The 21,675-nt window shown below is 36.8% G+C and overlaps 6 protein-coding genes and 1 long non-coding RNA gene across 13 annotated transcripts; 3 read left to right on the top strand and 4 right to left on the bottom strand.

Annotated features, from left to right (window-relative positions):
• Positions 1-10: 10 nt before the first annotated feature.
• Positions 11-3,375, bottom strand: LOC109127014 (uncharacterized). Of its 2 annotated transcripts, XR_015568650.1 has the most exons (11): positions 3,283-3,375; positions 2,926-3,049; positions 2,707-2,825; positions 2,586-2,622; positions 2,097-2,204; positions 1,841-1,944; positions 1,300-1,545; positions 991-1,016; positions 731-882; positions 331-551; positions 11-254 (listed from the first exon to the last, which is right to left on the bottom strand). It is a non-coding gene; the product is annotated as an uncharacterized LOC109127014 (long non-coding RNA). The 2 variants fall into 2 exon arrangements; XR_002033705.2 differs by lacking the exons at positions 2,097-2,204; positions 2,586-2,622; positions 2,707-2,825; positions 2,926-3,049; positions 3,283-3,375 and having other exon boundaries at positions 1,841-1,980.
• LOC104718501 (putative purine permease 10) lies at positions 702-2,341 on the top strand. Its single transcript, XM_010436258.3, has 2 exons — positions 702-836; positions 994-2,341. The coding sequence occupies exons 1-2, from the start codon at positions 806-808 to the stop codon at positions 2,145-2,147; spliced, it is 1,185 nt and encodes a 394-aa protein (XP_010434560.1). The 5' UTR covers positions 702-805; the 3' UTR covers positions 2,148-2,341.
• LOC104718503 (purine permease 21-like) lies at positions 3,247-4,854 on the top strand. Its single transcript, XM_010436259.3, has 2 exons — positions 3,247-3,388; positions 3,560-4,854. Exons 1-2 carry the CDS (start codon positions 3,358-3,360, stop codon positions 4,690-4,692), a joined length of 1,164 nt encoding a protein of 387 aa, XP_010434561.1. The 5' UTR covers positions 3,247-3,357; the 3' UTR covers positions 4,693-4,854.
• LOC104723255 (uncharacterized) lies at positions 4,314-6,550 on the bottom strand. Of its 2 annotated transcripts, XM_087469435.1 has the most exons (7): positions 6,405-6,543; positions 6,040-6,251; positions 5,813-5,952; positions 5,541-5,684; positions 5,382-5,441; positions 5,078-5,250; positions 4,314-4,501 (listed from the first exon to the last, which is right to left on the bottom strand). In XM_087469435.1, exons 2-7 carry the CDS (start codon positions 6,218-6,220, stop codon positions 4,456-4,458), a joined length of 744 nt encoding a protein of 247 aa, XP_087325561.1. In that variant the 5' UTR covers positions 6,221-6,251; positions 6,405-6,543; the 3' UTR covers positions 4,314-4,455. The 2 variants fall into 2 exon arrangements, with proteins under 2 accessions (XP_087325561.1, XP_010434562.2); XM_010436260.3 differs by lacking the exon at positions 4,314-4,501 and having other exon boundaries at positions 4,843-5,250; positions 6,405-6,550.
• A 56-nt stretch (positions 6,551-6,606) lies between these two features.
• LOC104718505 (putative starch synthase 4, chloroplastic/amyloplastic) lies at positions 6,607-11,831 on the top strand. 3 transcript variants are annotated; one of them, XM_010436261.3, is made up of 16 exons: positions 6,607-6,944; positions 7,416-7,740; positions 7,839-7,920; positions 8,006-9,029; positions 9,120-9,171; positions 9,294-9,416; positions 9,518-9,593; positions 9,674-9,858; positions 9,948-10,142; positions 10,230-10,301; positions 10,382-10,591; positions 10,671-10,796; positions 10,906-11,055; positions 11,146-11,207; positions 11,304-11,379; positions 11,490-11,831. In XM_010436261.3, exons 1-16 carry the CDS (start codon positions 6,778-6,780, stop codon positions 11,667-11,669), a joined length of 3,105 nt encoding a protein of 1,034 aa, XP_010434563.1. In that variant the 5' UTR covers positions 6,607-6,777; the 3' UTR covers positions 11,670-11,831. The 3 variants fall into 3 exon arrangements, 2 of the variants coding, with proteins under 2 accessions (XP_010434563.1, XP_087325558.1); XM_087469432.1 differs by having other exon boundaries at positions 6,803-6,944; positions 9,125-9,171; XR_015568649.1 differs by lacking the exons at positions 9,674-9,858; positions 9,948-10,142; positions 10,230-10,301; ... (4 more) ...; positions 11,304-11,379; positions 11,490-11,831 and having other exon boundaries at positions 6,778-6,944; positions 9,125-9,171; positions 9,518-9,572.
• A 182-nt stretch (positions 11,832-12,013) lies between these two features.
• LOC104720264 (PR5-like receptor kinase) lies at positions 12,014-15,738 on the bottom strand. Of its 2 annotated transcripts, none has more exons than XM_087469433.1 (5): positions 15,439-15,738; positions 14,646-15,354; positions 13,446-13,492; positions 13,316-13,351; positions 12,014-13,226 (listed from the first exon to the last, which is right to left on the bottom strand). In XM_087469433.1, the coding sequence occupies exons 1-5, from the start codon at positions 15,491-15,493 to the stop codon at positions 12,103-12,105; spliced, it is 1,971 nt and encodes a 656-aa protein (XP_087325559.1). In that variant the 5' UTR covers positions 15,494-15,738; the 3' UTR covers positions 12,014-12,102. The 2 variants fall into 2 exon arrangements, with proteins under 2 accessions (XP_087325559.1, XP_087325560.1); XM_087469434.1 differs by having other exon boundaries at positions 13,446-13,489; positions 15,439-15,639.
• Positions 15,739-16,512: 774 nt separating this feature from the next.
• LOC104720262 (PR5-like receptor kinase) lies at positions 16,513-20,310 on the bottom strand. Of its 2 annotated transcripts, XM_087468197.1 has the most exons (6): positions 20,091-20,299; positions 19,323-20,007; positions 18,044-18,078; positions 17,904-17,936; positions 17,547-17,819; positions 16,513-17,456 (listed from the first exon to the last, which is right to left on the bottom strand). In XM_087468197.1, exons 1-6 carry the CDS (start codon positions 20,143-20,145, stop codon positions 16,654-16,656), a joined length of 1,884 nt encoding a protein of 627 aa, XP_087324323.1. In that variant the 5' UTR covers positions 20,146-20,299; the 3' UTR covers positions 16,513-16,653. The 2 variants fall into 2 exon arrangements, with proteins under 2 accessions (XP_087324323.1, XP_087324322.1); XM_087468196.1 differs by having other exon boundaries at positions 16,513-17,819; positions 20,091-20,310.
• Between the last annotated feature and the right edge of the window lie 1,365 nt (positions 20,311-21,675).

Below are 21,675 nucleotides of genomic sequence, written 5' to 3'. Positions count from 1 at the left end.
CAGAAACAAGAGCAAACAACAAATCATGTACTGTATAATATAATGAAAAAAGAATATATCTTAGACAAACAGGTCCCGACATCCTTGGGGAAACAAACCTTTGAACAAAAACTAAATGACCAGAAATAATACCATTTAGAAGTCTATGACTAAATAGATTGTAAAGCGACTTCTCTGCCGTCCAAGATATTATTGTTACAAATGTCTTCTCTTGAAAAACTTCAAGACTAGCCAGGGAAACCCCAAACGTGTTCCTAATCCACATGCCACCAGCACCATATAAAAACAGTCGGACAGAGCAAGCCAAAGAAATTTATAAAGATGACAAACCTTCAAAATTGTCGTCCTCAAGATCACACAATCATAGAAATTGTGCACATGTTCATATATGTGTATGCGTGGAGTTTATGTTTGTCTATATAAGTATGTGGTTCATGTTTCTTCAAGTTGCAGAAAAAAATCCTGAATGATTATTGTTCCTTGACTTAACTCATCTCTTGGTCAACAATAGTGGCATCTTTGCATGCAGAAAGACTACAGGAACTAAAATCCTGGAAAGAGAAGAGATATATATGGTTGGCATTTACTGAATGTGGGACCAAGAGCAATGAAAACTTAGACGGTGACCGATTCCTAATCTCTGAAAATATAGCTATAGCATACCTTACCCATATCAAAGGAGCAATCATTTGGTAGCATTTATATACCAAGAAAATTAATAACAAGATACCTAATACTTAAAATTTGTTCAGAATATCGTCTGTTCCTCCTTGTCCATCTCCAAGGAGGTCATTCCAAATCCAACATGACAGGGGATCAAGAGCTACAAGTCATCGGTGAGTAAGCATAAACCAGTTCGTAGTGAACGTACTAGTCTTTCATCTTCAAAAAAAAAGAAAGATTAATACGGTTATGATATTTTATTATTCAATATATGAAACAGTTAACAACAAAATAAAGTATATACTAATTTGCGTTATCTTCCCTCACCAGTTCAGCAGGGGAAAGAACCAAATCTGACAGTTCAAGATGAAAGAGATTCGGTCAGCAGCAGCCAAACAGAAGTATCTCACTCAGACAAATACAAACGGTGGCTCCGGGTGACTATCTATACATTCCTTGTCATTTCAGGCCAAACAGTTGCTACAATTCTGGGGAGATTATACTATGACAACGGAGGAAACAGTAAATGGCTAGCAACGGTCGTTCAACTTGTTGGCTTTCCTGTCCTATTTCCATATTATCTCTTCTCACTCAAAACACATGAAACAACTCCTAGAGATGGGAAAAGAACCTCACCGAGGAACCGTGTATTGGTTTACGTAGTGCTTGGACTTCTCGTAGGAGCAGATTGCTATCTCTACTCCATCGGACTGCTTTACTTGCCCGTTTCTACCTATTCCCTGATCTGTGCATCTCAGTTAGCCTTCAACGCTTTCTTCTCTTATTTCCTCAACTCACAAAAACTTACTCCTATCATTTTGAATTCTCTTTTCCTACTTACTATATCTTCCGTCCTCCTTGCGTTCAATAATGAGGAGTCAACTGCCACAAAAGTTACAAAAGGAGAGTATGTCAAAGGTTTCATATGCACTGTTGGAGCGTCTGCTGGGTATGGTCTAGTCTTATCCCTACAACAGCTAGCCTTCCTTAAAGTCCTAAAGAGGCAAACTTTCTCAGAAGTTATGGATGTTATAATTTACGTGAGTCTAGTGGCCAGCTGTGTTAGCATGGTGGGGCTTTTTGCTAGCAGCGAGTGGAAAACTTTGAGCAAAGAAATGGAAAACTACAAACTTGGGAAGGTATCCTACATTATGAACCTAGTGTGGACAGCTATTACCTGGCAGGTATTCTCCATCGGTGGCACAGGACTAATCTTCGAGCTTTCCTCTCTATTCTCAAATGCAATAAGCGTTCTGGGACTCCCAGTGGTTCCTATCCTGGCTGTCATCATTTTCCATGACACAATGAATGGGTTAAAGGTGATTTCTATGATCCTAGCTATTTGGGGTTTTGCTTCCTATGTCTACCAACAATATCTTGATGAAAAAAACTTGAAGAAAAGTCAAGGAATCACAACAACAGAATCCCCTGACCCATCAGAAGCAGAAGAGTCATTTGGCAATCAAAATAAGCTGAAATCTTGAAAGATGGTGTTCCACAGTTTACAGACTTCATCGAGCTGATATCGGCCTGGAGGCAGCCTACAATGAAGAATAAACATACAATAATTTTGATGCAACTCAAATGAAGTCTCCGCTGAATTTTTGTTTTTTGCATCATTGTAACAGGAGATAGATTTCATTTCAATAAATAGTGAATGACTCTGGTTTAGTTTTGATTATGACTACCCAAAGTACATCGTAAGCTCAGTGAAACGGCATTACCAAGCTCAAAACAGCTGATTACAAAAGTTCATCGTTTAAAACTTGGAATCATAACAACTAAAGATGAGTACTACGAAAATGTGTAAGCAGAATGATAATAGCAGACTTTTATTTAACCAAAAACCATGTCAATTTTGTGATATTTTCAATTTGTGAGTTTGTCACCCGGTAAAAATTGACCAGTTAGACATGACTTACGAAGATATTAATGCACTACTGCGCTTTCTAGTTTTACCTGAAACAACGACAAACATAAAATCATGTCTAACTAAAAAAAGAAGAAATCTTAACAAGACAGGTAAATGACCAGAAATAGTACCATTTGGAAGTCTCATTCATAGCAGTTAATAAAGTGACTTCCTCTGCCACCCAATATTCTTTTGAAAAGATAAGACATTTATGACATAAAGTCCATAAATGTGTTCCTAATCCATATGCCTGATCATAAGAGAAAGATAATCAGACGGAACAACCCAAAGAAATTAAAGAAGGCGAAGAACTTTCAAAATAGTCATCCTGACAGGTCACACAATCATACAAATTGTGTTCATGCGTGTTAAGTTTCTATCTATGCGTATGGTTGATGTGTCTCCATACAGCTTTAAGATACTGAGTGAATAATGGCGACACATCATTTTCCTTCTTGACTTGACCCGACCCATCTGTAGATCAACAATAGTGACATCTCTGGTTGTAGATAACAAAAGATATTAAATTCATGGCAAGAGAAAGATATCTACAATTTGGCATTTACTGAATGTGGGGACACATACAATGAAAACTTAGACGGTGACCGATTCCTATTCCCTTAATATATAGCTACAGCATGTCTACCCATATCAAAGAAGCAATCACTTGGTAGCATTGGTAACCAAGAAAATTGATAATAAGATACCTAATACTTCAAATCTGTTCAGAACATTGTTAGTTCCTCCTTGTCCATCTCCAAGGAGGGGATTCCATATCCACTATGAAGGGGGATCAAGAACTACAAGTCATTGGTGAGTAAGCATAAACCAGTTCGTCAAGAACCTACTGGTCTTTTATCTTAAGAAAAAAAAGAACCGAAAAGATTATCATGGTATCTTATAATTCAATAATATATCAAAATTCATTTTGTGTGACAACAAATAAATCGTAAACTAATTTCTTGTGTTATTATCACTTACCAGTTCAGCAGGAGAAAGAGCCAAATCCAACAGATAAGGATGAAAAAAATTCGGTCAGTGGCAGCCAAACAAACTCTAATACATACAATCGGTGGCTCCGGATAGCCGTCTATACATTCTTTGCCATTTCAGGCCAATCAGTTGCTACAATTCTGGGGAGACTATACTATGACAATGGAGGAAACAGCAAATGGCTAGCAACAGTAGTTCAGCCTGTAGGCTTTCCTATTCTACTTCCATTTCATCTCTTGTCAGTCAAAACACATACAACAACTCAAAGAGACGACAAAATAACCTCACTTAGGAACCGTGCAATGGTTTACATAGTGCTTGGACTTCTTGTAGGAGCAGCTTGCTACCTATACTCCATCGGGCTGCTTTACCTACCCGTTTCTACCCTGTCCCTGATCTATGCATCACAGTTAGCCTTCACAGCTTTCTTCTCTTATTTCCTCAACTCACAAAAACTTACTCCTATCATTTTGAATTCTCTTATCCTCCTCACTACATCTTCTACCCTCCTTGCATTTAATAATGAAGAATCAAATTCCAAAAAAGTTACAAAAGGAGAGTATGTCAGAGGTTTCATATGCACCATTTGTTCATCTGCTGGGTTTGGTCTACTTTTATCCCTACAACAGCTAGCCTTCCGTAAAGTTCTAAAGAAGCAAACTTTTTCAGAAGTTATGGAGATGATAATCTACGTGAGTCTAGTGGCCAGTTGTGTTGGCGTGGTGGGGCTTTTTGCTAGTGGCGAGTGGAATACTTTGAGCAATGAAATGAAAAACTACAAACTTGGGAAGGTATCCTACATTATGAACCTAGTGTGGACAGCTGTTACCTGGCAGGTATTCTCCATCGGTGGCACAGGACTGATCTTCGAGCTTTCCTCTCTATTCTCAAATGCAATAAGCGCTCTGGGACTCCCAGTGGTTCCTATCCTGGCTGTAATCATTTTCCATGACAAAATGAATGGGTTAAAGGTGATTTCTATGATCCTAGCTATTTGGGGTGTCGCTTCCTATGTCTACCAACAATATCTTGATGAAAAAAACTTGGAGAAAAGTCATGGAATCTCAACAGTAGAATCCCATGACCCACCAGATGCAGAAGGGTCAAATGGGCAATCAAAATAATACGATATTTCGACGACGATGTTACAATGAAGACTAAAAATAATACATCTTTTGATGCAACTGAAGTGAAGTCTCAGCTTGACACATTTTGCATCGTTGTAACAGGAAGTAGATTTCAGTAAATAAATAGTGAGCGACTCTGGACTCTGGTTTAGTTTTGAATATGTTCGCCAAAATCACATCATACGCTCAGTGAAATAGCATTAACAACTTCAGAACAGCTGATTACAGAACTTCAGTTTATAAAACTTGACTTCATAGCAACAAAGATGAAATATTACTAAAGTGTGACTCAATCCTGTATATAAAGAGAAGGTGTAGGCTTTGTAGCTATTCTAAGTTACTGTAATAAATTTTGGTGTGAGGAGGGTTCCAGTCAGCTTACATCAGGCACCCAACATAGTGAGCCCGAGGATACTTCTTTTGCAGTTGAGGCCATTGGACAAAGAATTGATCAGCTATCCTCAATTTGTAAAGTAGCAATCCACTTAATGAAAGCTTCTTAACTCTTGCTACACTCTCAACATAAAAGATTGATGACCATCTGATTCCTAGCACCTGTAACACCCAAGATGAAACAAGCACTTAATTCTAGATGTAATGGAGAAACCATGACTAAGAATCACACACAGAGGAATACAAGTCCCAGGAAAGAACTGCGTGATAAAATAGTACTGAAGAGTGTATACCTTGAATAAGAAAGCAATCACACACAGAGGAATACAGGTCCCAGGACCATTGCACAGGATCTGAAAAACTTCAACCAAATCTAATTAATAACCTGATTTAAATGTTTTTATAAAAACCCCTTAGAAGAAAGTCTGAAAGCATTCAGTTAAATATCATACCACTTGTGGTCTGATCCGGATCATTAGCCACAGAGCATGGACAATAGCAACAATGGTAGTCCAAACAGAAGTCACATAAGACTGACCAACTTCACGACTACGGTAAATTTGCATAAACTGTGATGATGCTTCCTTAATAGCAGGCTATGTCACGGCCAAATCCAGCAAAAAAGGGAAAACAGAATTAATCTTTGGGTTGAAGAATTATTTAGTTTCATACTGATCAATGCAGTATCAACCACGCAAGAAACCAATGGCATCTTTAACAAAACCTTAACAGCTAGAGAATCTTCAAAACTACGAGCTTTCTGGAGACTCATGTTATCCGTAGCTGCAGCAATGTAAAACCTTGGTGTAAATCTATCCATACGCAAAACAGAGAGGAGACTCAACATCTCTGCAGTGTGCCCCCCTAATAACACAATAACATTTCAGCTAATCATACCTAACATCACATAGAATCCAATGAAACAAGACACTATATATTAACTCTTCTTACCAGAACCAAGAACAACAAGAGTACTAAAATACTGTGAAGCTCCTTTTGGAAAAGGTTTGCCACAACGGTATACAACGTACAGTACACGAACCATCAGAAGAACGATCCCCAAAACTATAAACAAACCAATGCTCAAATTTGAGACCATCTTCGAGGTAAAGCAGTTGCAACCTTCCTCCATGATCCTGATAACACTCTTCTCTTTCCCAAAACTACATTAGCGAATCGAAAAGAAAGAAAAAAAAAAATCAAAACTTTGCGCTAGATTGGATTAAAAAAAAAAAAAACGTCAAATCGAGATATAACTCAAACTCAAACCACAAACCCTAAAAATAATCGTTAAAATCGTCAAAAAAAAACCTCACCGGCGACGGAGTCACGGAGAACCACGGCGCGGTGGCGAGATCGAGAAAGATTGGTTAACGTGTCTCTTACTTTTACCACCGTTCGATTTGGATATTGCTTAGAATACACGTGGCGTAAACACGTGACTCTTAATCTTGTGGTGGACCTGCGAACATATGATTATTTCCCAATTTTTTCTAATTTCTTGAAAAAAGATACTTTAGAAGAACTCATGAAGAAGAAGAAGAAGAAGAAGATATAATGTACACAGAGTAGTACTAATGAAACAAAAAAAAAATGAGATTTTTGCGCAAAACCTCCATTGAAGCAACAACTTTTGTATCTTTCTTCGTTTAGTTTTGGATTTTTTTTTTTAATCTGATTAGATTAGAGATGACGACGAAGCTATCGAGCTTCTGTTTCTTGACCCATGGATTAGCAGCAGCAGGAAGAATCTCCTGCGAGAGAGAACATGGAGCTTCTCGTAGATTTTTCTATCTTCCTTCGTCTCGTCGATTGGTTTCTACTTCTTGTAAGATGCGTCAACAACGTGGTTTCGAGTGAGTGTTGTCTTCTTTCTTTCTTTCGATTTCTGTGTTGGGGTTTTGAGAATTATTTATGAATTTGATTGCTTTTATGTAATTAATTTCATTTGGCATTTTCGGAATTTAACGATTCTCTGCTCTTAGGTATTTGGCGTGATGTGGTTGTCTTACCTAAAACTTATATCTCTGTTTTCTAGTTTCCAAAGTTTTGATTTTGATTATTTTTAACACTCAGCTTAGCCTGTTTTGGTGAATGCTCACAGTCTCATAGATGTGTGAATTTGGTTATGATAATCTTGATTTAGGATTCATTTGTTTGGGGCATTATGAGTTTAGAGAGGTTTAAAAATGTAAACTAGATAAAAGATGTTGCATTTTGGTTTTTGATGTCTTTAATCTGTTATATCGATGATATGTAGCTAGTCTAGCCTCTTTGATTCCTTTCAATTCTCCCATTTCTTCTGATTTCCATTGAAAAATTTGCAGCCCGAGTAAAAGACAAGAAATCAAGAAAGGCTCTCCTGAACCGATCCTGTCGATAAATTCAAGTGTTCAGGGCAACAGCGATGAGGGATCAGAACCTGGAAATGGTTCTGCTGACATGCCTAGCCTCGAGTCAGATGTAGAAAAGGGCACCGTAGAGGTTAATCATGCTGACGAGAATACTGAAAAGAGAGATGATATACAAATAGTTGAAGTAACACGGCGCAGAAGTAGACCTGCAAAGAAGAAGGAGGAGAATGTTATCGCCACTACTGATGATGGGCAGAACTTGAACAATTTGTCTGTGCCTGAGGTTGCAAAAGCTTTGGTATGGATTTCGTTTTAGTGTTTATGGTAATATCGTAACTCTACATTTCTGAAAAAAAAAAGGCATTCGTTGGATAAATTTTTTGTGATCTCTTTCAGTCCATTAACAAAAGTGGAGGCGAGCAGATTTCAGATGGACAGTTTGGGGAACTAATGACAATGATAAGAAATGCAGAAAAAAGTAAATTTTCCCAATCTGATTGGTTATGTGTATTTCCTGATCTTGTGAAAGCCTTTACTAAAATACTGATGTCTTATTGTGGCAGATATTCTTCGGCTTGATCAAGCACGGGCCAGTGCTCTTGACGAGCTTAACAAGATTCTAAGTGAAAAGGAATCATTGCAGGGAGAAATCAATGTCTTGGAAATGAAATTGGCTGAGACTGATGACAGGATTAAAACTGCTGCTCAAGAGAAAGTACATGTGGAGCTTCTGGAAGAACAATTAGAGAAGCTTCGTCATGAAATGATCTCCCCTCCAGAAAGTGATGGTTATGCTCTAGCTCTTAGCAAGGAGCTCGAAACATTGAAGATGGAGAATCTCTCGTTGAGAAACGATATAGAAATGCTCAAGTCAGAACTTGAAAGTGTTAAAAATACCGGTGAACGTGTGGTTGTGTTGGAAGAGGAGTGCTCAGGTTTGGAATCTTCTGTAAAGGATTTGGAGTTTAAGTTATCGGCTTCTCAGGAAGATGTCTCGAACCTTTCTACTCTTAAAACCGAATGCACTGATCTATGGGCGAAGGTAGAGAATCTACAGCTGTTGTTAGATAGAGCTACCAAACAAGCAGAGCAAGCAGTTATGGTGTTACAGCAGAATCAAGATCTCAGAAATATGGTTGATAAAATCGAGGAATCACTTAAAGAGGCCAATGTTTATAAAGAATCTTCTGAAAAAATTCAGCAATACAATGAGCTAATGCAACATAAGGTGACATTACTCGAGGAGCGGCTTGAAAAGTCTGATGCAGAGATATTCTCGTATGTTAAGTTATATCAAGAATCGATAAAAGAATTCCAGGAAACACTTGAAAGTTTGAAGGAAGAAAGCAAGAAAAAATCAAAAGATGAACCTGTTGATGATATGCCTTGGGATTACTGGAGTCGGTTACTTTTAACTGTTGATGGATGGCTGCTTGAAAAGAAAATAGTAAGCAACGATGCTGACTCACTAAGAGAAATGGTATGGAAGAAAGATAGAAGAATTCATGATACTTATATCGACGTCAAAGATAAGAATGAACGTGATGCCATCTCTGCATTTCTCAAGCTTGTGTCATCTCCAACAAGGTTATCATCATCTTTTGGAAACGCTTTTTTCTGGGGTTTCAAAGCGTTTTGAAAAAATATCTTATTTTCTTCTTCTTATGTTGATTCTAGTTCAGGATTGTATGTCGTTCACATTGCAGCTGAGATGGCACCTGTAGCTAAGGTGTGTTTAGCTAACCCCCCAAAATATCCCTTGCTTACATGTTAATTTTACAAAATAGAAACATTGCATGGTAATTTTTCAACTTTATCTCCATTCGTAATTTCCTTATGTAATTTCTCTAGGTGGGAGGCTTGGGAGATGTTGTGGCAGGTCTTAGTAAGGCATTGCAAAGACGAGGTCATCTGGTGGAGATTATTCTCCCCAAATATGACTGTATGAAGTATGATCGCGTGCGTGACTTAAGGGTAATGTTGGTGTCCAATATGACGAACCAATAAATTATAAGAGGACTTTAACTTTTAACTTTTTAGTTGTTCTTGATGATGGTTTGATTTATTCACTGCAGGCTTTGGATACTGTTGTGGAGTCATATTTTGATGGGAAGCTATACAAAAACAAAATCTGGATTGGCACTGTTGAAGGTGAAGTAACTTTTTTCTTTTCTCTTCTTGTGTTTGTGTCTTTTGGTTTTTAAAGTGGTATAAAGTTTCCTGTTTTACAGGTTTGCCTGTACATTTCATTGAACCTCAACATCCGAGCAAATTCTTCTGGAGAGGACAGTTTTACGGAGAGCAAGATGATTTCAGACGCTTCTCATATTTTAGCCGAGCTGCATTAGAGTTGCTTCTTCAGTCCGGCAAAAAGCCCGACATCATACATTGTCATGACTGGCAAACAGCTTTTGTTGTACGGTTTGAACTTATTTTGAAGCTGTCGCATAATTGACTTTGATTAGGATTCAGTTTGAAGCTATTTCGTTGTTATTTTTATTACAGGCGCCGCTTTATTGGGATCTGTATGCTCCAAAGGGATTAGATTCTGCAAGAATATGCTTTACATGCCACAATTTTGAGTATCAAGGTACGGCGTCTGCTTCAGAACTGGGATCTTGTGGGCTTGATGTTAACCAGTTAAATAGACCAGACAGAATGCAGGATCATTCCTCTGGAGATAGAGTCAATCCTGTGAAGGTTAATAATGATTACAAAGCCAATATAAACCGAGAGAAATATTCAACATTTTAGCCTTATTCATCTCTCTGTCTCCTTCTGGTCCAGGGTGCTATAATTTTCTCAAATATTGTAACAACCGTGTCCCCTACTTATGCACAAGAAGTTCGAACATCCGAGGTAGAAGAATTTTCTTTGCTATCTTTTTCAATTTTTATTTAACTAAAGCTTTCAGAGTAATTAGTTTAGTGTATTTACAGGGAGGAAAAGGACTCCATTCAACGCTTAATCTTCACTCCAAGAAATTCATTGGAATCCTTAACGGCATTGACACAGATTCATGGAATCCTGCTACAGACCCTTTCCTCAAGGCCCAGTTCAATGTTAAAGATCTACAAGGGAAACAAGAAAACAAATACGCCCTTAGAAAGCAACTTGGACTTTCTTCAGCCGAGTCAAGACGGCCGCTGGTAATTTTATGTTTCCGCGAATGCTGAGAGAGTCTTGAGCATACAGATTCAGTTAATTTATTCTACATTTATTTTGTAGGTTGGTTGCATAACAAGATTAGTACCACAGAAAGGAGTTCATCTAATCAGACATGCAATATACAGAACATTAGAGTTAGGTGGACAGTTTGTACTTCTTGGTTCTAGCCCGGTTCCACATATTCAGGTAACCGACCTGGTCCTTGAGCTGCTGACTAGCTTCTCCCTCTTCATTTCGTCTATCTAATTTCAAATATCTTGATTTTGGGATTTGATGCATGTTGGTTTTTTTCTAGAGGGAATTTGAAGGTATTGAACAACAGTTTAAGAGCCATGATCATGTCCGGTTGTTACTGAAGTACGATGAAGCTCTGTCTCATACGATTTATGCAGCATCTGATATGTTCATCATCCCTTCAATATTTGAGCCTTGTGGACTTACTCAGGTACAAATACAAAACATGATCTGAAACCAAACCATTGATGTGACTAAATATCGGCTAATCTCATTGTCGGATTCTTTCTCTCTTACACAGATGATCGCTATGAGATATGGCTCCATTCCAATTGTGCGAAAAACCGGAGGCTTAAATGACAGGTAAAACCAAAAATTAAGACCTGGTCTGGAACATTACTTACCTTCAGATGACATTGGTTTCAAGATAATTTCGTTTTATTCTCAATCTTTTTGCAGTGTCTTTGACATCGATGATGATACAATACCAGCCCAATTTCAAAACGGATTTTCATTTCTAACCGCTGACGAACAGGTAATTTAACGATTCTCTCTTCTTTTCAAATCTTCACCAGTCGTTGCTCATCATAGCTGAAAACCGTGGTGAGCAGTTTATATGTACTGAAAAAGAAAATGTTAAAACAGAGTTTCAATCATGCATTGGAGCGAGCATTCAATCACTACAAGAATGATGAAGATAAATGGATGAGACTAATAGAGAAAGTGATGAGTATAGATTTCAGTTGGGGATCATCGGCCACACAGTACGAAGAACTCTACACGAGATCAGTGGCCAGAGCAAGATCTGCTACTAACCGCATGTGAGTTTCAATTGGCTCATAGAGATTCTTTCTTGTGACAGTAACACATTCATATTTAGTTATATATATCTTTACTTGTTCATAATAGAAATAACATTTGGGAGTTACAGTCACATTCGAAAGATTTATACTCCCTTTCTTTCAATATGATAATCTACGTTCATCAGTTTCTCACGCTAAAAACTTCTCAGGATAGTTATGACTAATACTAATATTATTAACTTTATACAATTATGTCGAGTTATATACTTTGTTGATTTGAACTAATGTATAGTACAAGGGAAAACTAGCAAAATCAATCTTAGTAGAAGACCACGTTTGTTTCATATTTTATCAATACGTGAGTTCTTGATTAATTTTAGCATCTATTTGAAGTTTCAAGTTTAACACAAGTTCATACCATGCCTATATGTCTTGAAGAAAAGCTTAAGAATATCTTAAAGAGTTATGGGTCTCTCTAATTGGTTTGGTGTCGAGAAACAAGTCTCTTGACTCTCGTCAACACTTTCCCAAGCCGTTACCACATGTAAATCCAGTAGAGGCTTGGGTGGAACCTGTAGAGCTTCTAGGCTTCCTTCCAACATTTCAACGACTTTTCTCATTGGTGGACGATCTGATGGATTGGTCTGGATACACCACAAGCCCACCAATGCCATTTTCTTCACTATCTTCTCTTCTTCTTCAACTATATGATCTCCGAAATATTTAATGGTTTCTTTCCTCTCGAGATCTTCATAGATCCAATCTGGGAAGTACATTGAACTGTTTTTGGATGTAGATTCAGCTCTTTTTATGTTCTTTGCCCCGATCATCTCAAGAAGCACCATTCCATAACTATACACATCCGACTTATGCGAAACTCCTCCAAAGTTTTTGGAGAACACTTCAGGAGCAATGTACCCAATGGTCCCTCTCGCGTCTAGCAACGATATGACACTGTCTTTCTTTTTGCACAGTTTGGCAAGACCAAAATCCGAAATCTTGGGGCAAAAGTCTTCGTCCATGAGTATATTTTGTGGCTTTATATCGAAATGCACAATCTTCGATACACAACTATTATGCAAGTACTCTAACCCACGAGCTACACCTACGGCAATGTTGTATAAAATTTTCCAGTCCATCTTCGTTGACATTTTCTCGGATATAAACTTGTCAAGCGATCCATTCGGCATGAACTCATAGATTATAGCTCTGTTGTTCCCTTCATAGCAAAACCCAAACAGAGAAACAATATTAACATGAGATGCTCTACTCATGCTAGCTAATTCATTGATGAACTCTTCTCCATTCCCCTTTGACTCTTTCAAGATCTTCAACGCAATATCTCGGCCACTAGCGTCGGGTAATTTTCCTTTATAGACAGTTCCAAAACCTCCTTCCCCTATAACATGAGCAAATGATTTAGTCATCTTCTTGACGTTTTCATAACTATATCGTTTCAACATCACAGCCGCTTCAATGTTGTTGTCATTCCAGTGACTCTTTCTTCTCGTGCTTTTTGCTCTCATTATTACCGCAGTCACAACAATAATGATCACTACAACTAAAGCTGTTGAGACTCCTGAAAGAAAAATATACCTTAGAAACTTACTTAGGTATATTATTATCTATACCAATGAGCAAGAGAGCTATAGTTGCAATGAAGGGTACCGAGTATGGGTTTTAACTTCCGTTGATGAGAATTATCTACAAATGTATAAAAACAAATTTTGATCAACAAATCCTAAAACGCACACGCATACACATTTCTGTAGGATGAAGAAAACGAAAGAAAACTTACGTTTTGCCCCAGCTAATGGAGGAGCCATCGAGCTGCTGCTGTTCCTTCTTCAAGCAAATAACATAATTACAGCTTATTAGTATATGTCACACTCATATTCATTTGGGTTTTGTGTGTCTGAAAATGAATATATTAAACCCATAGTTTCCAAAATGTTGGTTAGGCTAGTTACCGATTACTATCGACAGTAAAATTCACATAGCAGATTTGAAACTGGTATTTACTAGTAAGAAAATACATTATTAATTGATGTATATTTAACATTATATTTTTTTTTAAATCACTGACTAATACCAGATTAACTTATATAATTGGTTATGCTAGCTTTAACACCACCAATTAAAGCCTAGCAAATCTTTGGACATTGGTCTCAATTAGTCTTCTTCCTCACTGGATATGTAACATTTTTTTCTTTACTTCTGAGTTGAAGACTTTTGGTTTTGGTGGGTTTCTACTTTCTAGATATCTTTTGTTAAACGTGTCATATAATAAAACACCGTCAGTGCTTACACACTAATTAAAGTTAAACATGTTTTGATTTTCGTCTAACAACAACAACCACCTTTTAGCTCGTGGAAGCTTTTGGTGGCGTTTTGATAGGTTATATATTTGAATTCAATTTTCTCAGATTTTATTGTTGAATTCTTTGTTGAAAAAAAAAATGCATGTATTAGAGTTTTTTTATTGATGTATTAGCACATGATTCAGATTACTATTGAAACCTCGGACCAACCAAATTTGCCACTAAAAGTATGTCTAAATATATGTATACAGACTGACCCTAAAAAATATTTTGAAACTGTTACTCATTTAATTTAGGAAATAAAATTTGTTACTTCCTTAAAACATTGTACTCTTCCCGTTCATAAATAATCTTTTTTTAGCTTTTTGTGTATTTTTAATAATTGATTTTATAAACTCAAAAAAATATCGACTAAAAATTGAAAATTATCATTGGTTTAGAGTTATGCAAATTGTTTCTTACAAAAAAAAAAGAATGTATTATACTTAACATATTTTATAAATACATGTGAAAATATTGAAAATCAATACCATATACTATGTAATTTGATAACTAAAAGACCTAAGAGAAAAACAAAGTTGTTAGTCGAAAACTGGATGTTAGAGAAGCGTGTGATGATGTTTTGACGAAGAAGCGAAGTAAAAAATGGACTGAGACTCGTATCCGAGGGAAATCACCTGATAGTAGTGTTGTTGAGAATCAACGAAGAAGCGCAAAACGTAACGACGTAATCAGTTGAGTTTGGACAAGTGAAAGTACTGACATACTCATCGTAAGCATAGACATAAGCACGTGGACACGCACTCTCGAAGTTGTTCGTGTACGTCGTCGGTTTGCAATTTTCTTTGGACTTATAATCATTGGTGCAACAAATCTCCGGCTCACCGGATTCTTGACACGCGCTACTACAAGCTACTAGCTTATCTCCCGAGAACGTCTTAAGATCCTCTGGACAAGTCTTGTTCAGGTCATCAACCACACAACCGGCGGGGATACATGTAGTACTAGTCTTTTGCGACGGGACCACCACGATTGGAAGATTATAACCGTATTCGACACTTATGGTGTAGCTGTCGGAACCGCCTTTGTTATCGAATCTGAAGTAGGCGTAAGTCACCGGAGACCAACCGTAATCATCAAGAGAACATTCGATTTTTCCTGAGTCGCAGTCTCCAGTGACGCAAGAGAAATTTCCTGCGGCGGTGGAGCAAAGCGTCCTACCGGAAATAATACCGTACCACGACGAAGGCGCGTTGATGTCACGGGCCTCCCCTGTTTTGAGGGTGAAGCCGGTGGTGGTGATTTGCGAGTTCCATGAGTAGATTACTGGCCACACAGTCTGATCACATTTGTTCTCTATGGTTATGATAGTCCTTGACAACACTCCTACGAAATATGTATCAAATTAAAGAAGACTTAACAAATCAATAATAAAAATGATGAACCACCAATTAGAAAAAGAAGTCATACGGGAGATGAACAAATGTGAAGCAAGGAAGAAAATAAATGGATTCCTCTCCCCCATCTGACCAAACACACTCTAATGACCTATATTGTGTTTATGTTTTTTCTCTTACTTTTTCCTTGATTTGTAGAGAGTTTAGGGTTACTAGAACCTAAACTACGTTCGTTAGTGTTAATTATATAATTCTGCGTTGTGTTTGTCGGTTCGGGAGATTTATAATAATAGTTAAAGGTTGACGATTTCAAACGTTAACAGTTTGGTTTTTGTAGCTGTTGTTGTCGGGTTGACTCTATTTTTTTTCTTTCTTCCTTCACTAATCACTACCTTCAGTTATATTCAATCAACTTATCGTAATATTAAATGGTAGACTCGGTCCATTTTGTAGTGTAGATATTAAATGATGTTGCTTTCACGAATCATGTCTCTTCTATTTTCTTTTTCTTTGTATTTAACCATGGTTTAAATTAGTTAACTATGTAGTTTTTTAGTATATCTGATAAGATCGTCTTTATATTAATTGTAGAGTAGGGCCTAAAAGATGATGCAATCCAGTTTGATGATGATATTTAACCACCTAACTAAAAGCTTTGTCTGCTACATTTTATTAATATGAAGACTAGATAAAAATGTAACAAACTTTTCTAATTTTGAGTATTGAAGGTTTGGATATTTTCTTAATTTAACTAAAAACGAATCAGCTGAAGTGGCTGGGTGTATTTAAAAACGAGGATATGAATTTGAGAATCATTATATAAAATTAGTATACAAATTAGCCGTAAAGAAGTACAGTAGGTTAACTAAGGTCTTTATTGATTAACCTAATATGATAGGATGGTTTCATATTCAAAATTATGATTGTTGTGACGGTTAGCAACTTACACTGCAATTTTAATATCTTACTACTGTACATTTTTCCTATCTAAATACATTCTAGGACATGCAAACTATTTGGTTAATCTACTAAACTAGCAATCATTCTCTAGATGTTTTCTTGGAATAGATATATTTGAAAAACATCATCTATATTGAACTACAAGCGCCGGCTCGATTGCTTGAAGTAATACTTACGCACGAACGAATGATGAAGCAATAGTAAATATTAAAAAAAAAAAAAAGAGTTCATCAAGAATCCAACAAGAAGATCCCAACATTTTTACAACATTCTTGTTGCCTTTGGTGTACGAGGATAATGAAATACTTTGTTTCTCTTTCACAAAATCTTAAACAGCTTCTTTGGAAACTCCTGGAGTATATTGGCCAGTCGACGAAGGTTTCCTCTCTAACAAGCTTAGTGTCGAAGACTGCTGACTATCTTCAGCATTTTCCCAATCCGTTACAACTTGTAAACTCAACGGAGCCTTAGGTGGAACCTGTAGAGCATCTAGACTTCCCTCTAACATTTGAACAACTTTTCTCATTGGTGGACGATCAGATGGAGTATTCTGTATACACCACAAACCCACTAATGTCATTTTCTTAACTATCTTCTCATCTTCTTCTTCGATTATATGATCTTCTAAAAGTCTCATGGTTTCTTTCCTCTCAAGATCGTCATAGACCCAATCTGGAAAGTACACTGAACTTTTATTGGACGTAGAAGTTTCAACTCCTTCTCTTTTTGTTTCCCCGATCATCTCAAGAACCACCATTCCATAACTATACACATCCGACTTATGTGAAACTCCTCCATAGTTTTTGGAAAACATTTCAGGAGCAATATACCCTACGGTCCCTCTTGCGTCTAACATGGATATGATACTCTCTTTCCGTTTGCCGAGCTTCGCAAGTCCGAAATCCGAAATCTTTGGACAAAATTCTTCGTCTATGAGTATATTTTGAGGCTTTATATCAAAATGCACAATCTTGGATACACAACTATTGTGCAAGTACTCTAACCCGCGAGCAACACCTACCGCAATGTTGTACAAAGCTTTCCAGTCTTTCTTCGTTGACATATTCTCGGAAATAAACTTGTCAAGCGATCCATTCGGCATGAACTCATAAATTATAGCTCTGTTGTTCCCTTCATAACAAAATCCAAAGAGAGAAACGATATTAACATGAGATGCTCTACTCATGCTAACTAGTTCATTGATGAACTCTTCTGCATTACCCTGTGACGACTCTTTCAAGATCTTCAATGCAATATCTCTGCCGCTCTTATCGGGTAATTTTCCTTTATAGACAATTCCAAATCCTCCTTTCCCTAGAACATGAGCAAACGAGTTTGTCATCTTCTTGACTTGCTCAAAACTATATCTCTTCAACATCACAACCGCGTCGATGTTCTCGTCACTTAGTTCATTCTTTCTTTTCGCATTCCTTGCTCTCACAACTACCACAATCACAACAATAATGATCAGCACAGCTAAAGCTGCTGCGACTCCTGGAAGATAAAACAAGCAAAACTTAGGTGTTATATGTACATGATAGGGCAACAGAGATATGATTGCATCGAATTAGGTGGTACCAAGTATGGTATTTAACATCCCTTGAGAATTATCTGCCAATGTATCAAAAAAAAAATTATGATTAGCATTAATTAAACAAAACCAAAATAAACATCTCATACATTATTATAGGAGGAATAAAAAATAAAAATAAACTTACGTTTTGGTTCCGCTGGTAATGGAGCCATCGAGCTTCTGGTAACATAATTACATGTATTAGCTTACTAAATTGCATCCAAAACAACCAAAAATATAAAGTACTATTTTATAAATGTAGATCATAAAATTTAGATTTATCATTCTATTAAATCCTGGAATCTTGTTTTGGAACCAATATCCTAGAATTTTTTTTGCCTCAAAAAAACATACTATAATTTTGTTTTGGCTCCAAAACAATAGTTCGTGGTTTGGGGCGGCAATCACATAGTCTTATTTAGAGTTTAGACACCAAAACCGCATAATTCTATACTGGTGTCAAAATCACAATATCATGTTTCAATGCCAAAACCGAGGGATCCAATTTGCAAAACCGTGAAATCCCACCTTGGTTCCAAAACTGCATAATCTTGTTCGCATCAAACCACCAGATACCATTTGATATCGAAACAGGGGAATTTCAGAGAGTTATATAATTGAATTTTGGCGTTAAAATTGCATAATCAAAACTACAGGCCAAAACATGAGTTTTTGAGTTTAAGTTTTTTTATAACTCAGTAGTTAAAGGTATGTGAAGCTAGTAATCAATATTTATTTTCTAAGAATAAAGAATTTGAGCCTAGTGGTGTTGTATTTGCTTTGTAATTTTGAGTTACAAGCTTTAATTTATATGTTAAAAAATCTTTATCTCAACGCCAAAATCTTTATCGTAAAAAAAACTTTTTTTTTTGATTTGTTTGGTCTTCCACCAACTAACGCACTAATTGCCATATGTGGGGGCGTTTCGATAAAATATTTTATCACACCAGCGTTTCGATAAGATATATTATCACTAGCTAGTCCTAGTTGACTATATATATTTTATAACCGATAGAAAAAAAAAAGAAAAAAAAAGAATAATCATATATAGTAAAATAGACAAATTGAAATTGAAATAGTTTATTTGCGAAAATATATCTATATATTGCTTTCATCTGTAAAGTAATCTCAAGTGGGTAGGGTTGCCACGCAAATCTTAAACATATATACTGGTTGATTTGTACAGTAACACGTCAGTTTCATAATATAATGGTTTTTTCCTTAAAACAAACGAGAAAAATGGACTACATTATTTACGTAAATATCATCATCCTTAATTTTCCTACAAATGACTATCTACCTAACGGTCCTAACCCTATCTACATAATATAATATGTAATCATATGTAGTGTGATGTTTGACTTAATCAACCAAGCAACAGAGAATTAGAAGGGATCTGAGTCTAGCAGGGCATGTGAATTTACCTGGTGGTGTCGGGAATCGAGGAGGGACAAAACGTGATCACGTAGTCAGTTGAATTTGTGCATGTGAAGGTGCTGTTATTGTCGTTAAAGGCGTAGCTATAGGCGAATGGGCAAGCGCGGTCGAAGTTTTCCACGTACTGTGTAGGCTTGCAAGTTTGTTTTGAGTTGAAGTAACGAGTGCAACAGTTCTCCTGGGAGTTGTCTTCTCGGCATGCGCTATTGCATGCGACTATATCTCGCCCGACAAATTTCTTAAGATCATTTGGACATGTCTTGCTCAAGTCAACCATACAACCTGAGCTGATACATGTCGGGATTGATGGAACAACCTTTAGTGGAAGGTTGTAACCGTACTCTACGCTGATGGTATAGCTGTTGATTCCGCCGTCATCGATCCTAAATAAGAGATAAGTGACCGGAGACCAATTGTATGCGCCGGGACACTCGATCCCGCCGGATTCGCAATCTCCCGTGGCGCACGTGAAATTTCCTGTTGAGTCGTTGGAGCAGAGCGTCCTAGCCGAGATAAGACCGTACCATGAAGACGGCGCTTGTATGGCACGCGCCTCTCCGCTCTTGAGAGTGAAGCCGGAGGTGGAGACTTTTGACCGCCATGAAAAGACGACTGGCCAAATTGTTTTATTGCATTTGTTCTCTATGGTAAGGATACTAGTGGAAAACACTCCTGCGAACGAACTTAAGAGATTAGAACTTTTTTTTAAAAAAAAAAAAACAACAAATCGAATAATCATCGTAAAAAAGTCGTACCAGACACGAACAAGTGTAGAGCAAGGAGGAGAATCAATGGCAACCTCTCCGTCATTGGCCTTAAAGAAAAATAGAAAACGTTCCAATTCTCTTGCTGATGTTGTTTTTGGGTTAGTGGAGTTAATTGGTGTCTTAGTTATAAAAAGTTCACAAGTAGCAAGAAATTAATCAGCAAGTAGGAATACAAATTGAAAAGAGTTTTTTTTTTTCTTATTTTGGTAGAAAAAATTGAAAAGAGTTAACAACTACTTACTTTAATTTGAATAAAAAATGAAATATGAATTTCCAAATTGTCCACACTGCGTGGTCGCATTTGTTCTCTTTGGTAAAGATATCACTAAACATATCCAGCTAGGCCTAAACATTCCAGATTTTCTTACCAAAAGCATTGATTCGTACAATTCGAAATCGACTCTCTTCACTTGAAATCCCGGGTTCAAACAAAGAAAAATTTACGTATAATTGGTTTGGGATAAGAAGATAGAAGATTGAAAGGTCTTGGCTAGTAATTGTTTCATAACACTTCTCTCTATTGAATTTCCTTTAAAATATGATGCATATTATGTAAAACTTTTTTTTGGTGGAGTAAATTTTACATTCTTTCAAAAAAATAAAAAAATGAGAAACCTTCCGACTGGGAACGAAAGTCCACGCCTTACAGTCTATTTTATTGGTAGTTAACATCATTCATCGGTGTTAAAATTGGCAAACAAATCCCACTATGAGTCTATGAACCCAATATACTGAGTCCATCAAAATTTAATTTTTATTGTACTTCGCAGCAGTGATTTTTTGTTTTTCTCTTCTTCTTCTGTGTTTCTTCTCAAATTTGCAACAACTTCTGAATCAACGCTTCATCAATATATCAAGCCGACAGATGATAAAATAAGGTCATTGGAGAAAAATGATAATTTGTTCACAATTTCATAAAACCACTTAAAACGAAAGTGACGAGATGTGTCCATCACATGATAAACCATATCCTACCAATTATAGATGGTAAAAGAAACGATTCACAAATCACATAATCACTTCAGACAAAGAAACGAGCTATTGAGATATGTCACATTCACAACAATGTCATCTTCGTCCTTCTAATTTTTTATTATTATTCAAACTAGCATTATTACAGTTTAGTGAAGACGAAGATAAAAAAATATAATAGTCTTTGTATTAGATTCAAAACAGCAATTAATTACAGTCACAACCAGACCATGATTAACGACGAAATCTCATGGCTAAAGGAAAGATTTTATGAAAACATAGAAATAAAAATGAGAATCAAATATATTTTTTTGTTTGATAAAAAAGAGGTAATTTAGATTACCTCAAATCACCAACCAGAGAGATAGATAGGCAAGTCTCTCCCCCTAGGTTACATTTAGACCAAAGGGGGTCAGGAGAGCCTCATTGCGGAAGCATAGGAGAACTCGTCATCCATACGGTGAGAATTGCCTCTCAACCGGTATACCAATATAGTTGTCGAACCCTGGTGGGATTAACTCTTCAAACTAAGTTATTACCACTTTGGTGGGCCCGTATTGGTGACCTTATCTCTCTCTGCTTAGTACTTAAATTAGTTTTC

Source organism: Camelina sativa, chromosome 10 (genome assembly GCF_030686135.1).
Source record: "Camelina sativa cultivar CO46 ecotype springtype chromosome 10, ASM3068613v1".
Lineage (NCBI taxonomy): Eukaryota > Viridiplantae > Streptophyta > Magnoliopsida > Brassicales > Brassicaceae > Camelina > Camelina sativa.
The sequence above is the reverse complement of the archived record's forward strand: the minus strand, read 5'-3'. Positions and strand labels throughout refer to the sequence as shown.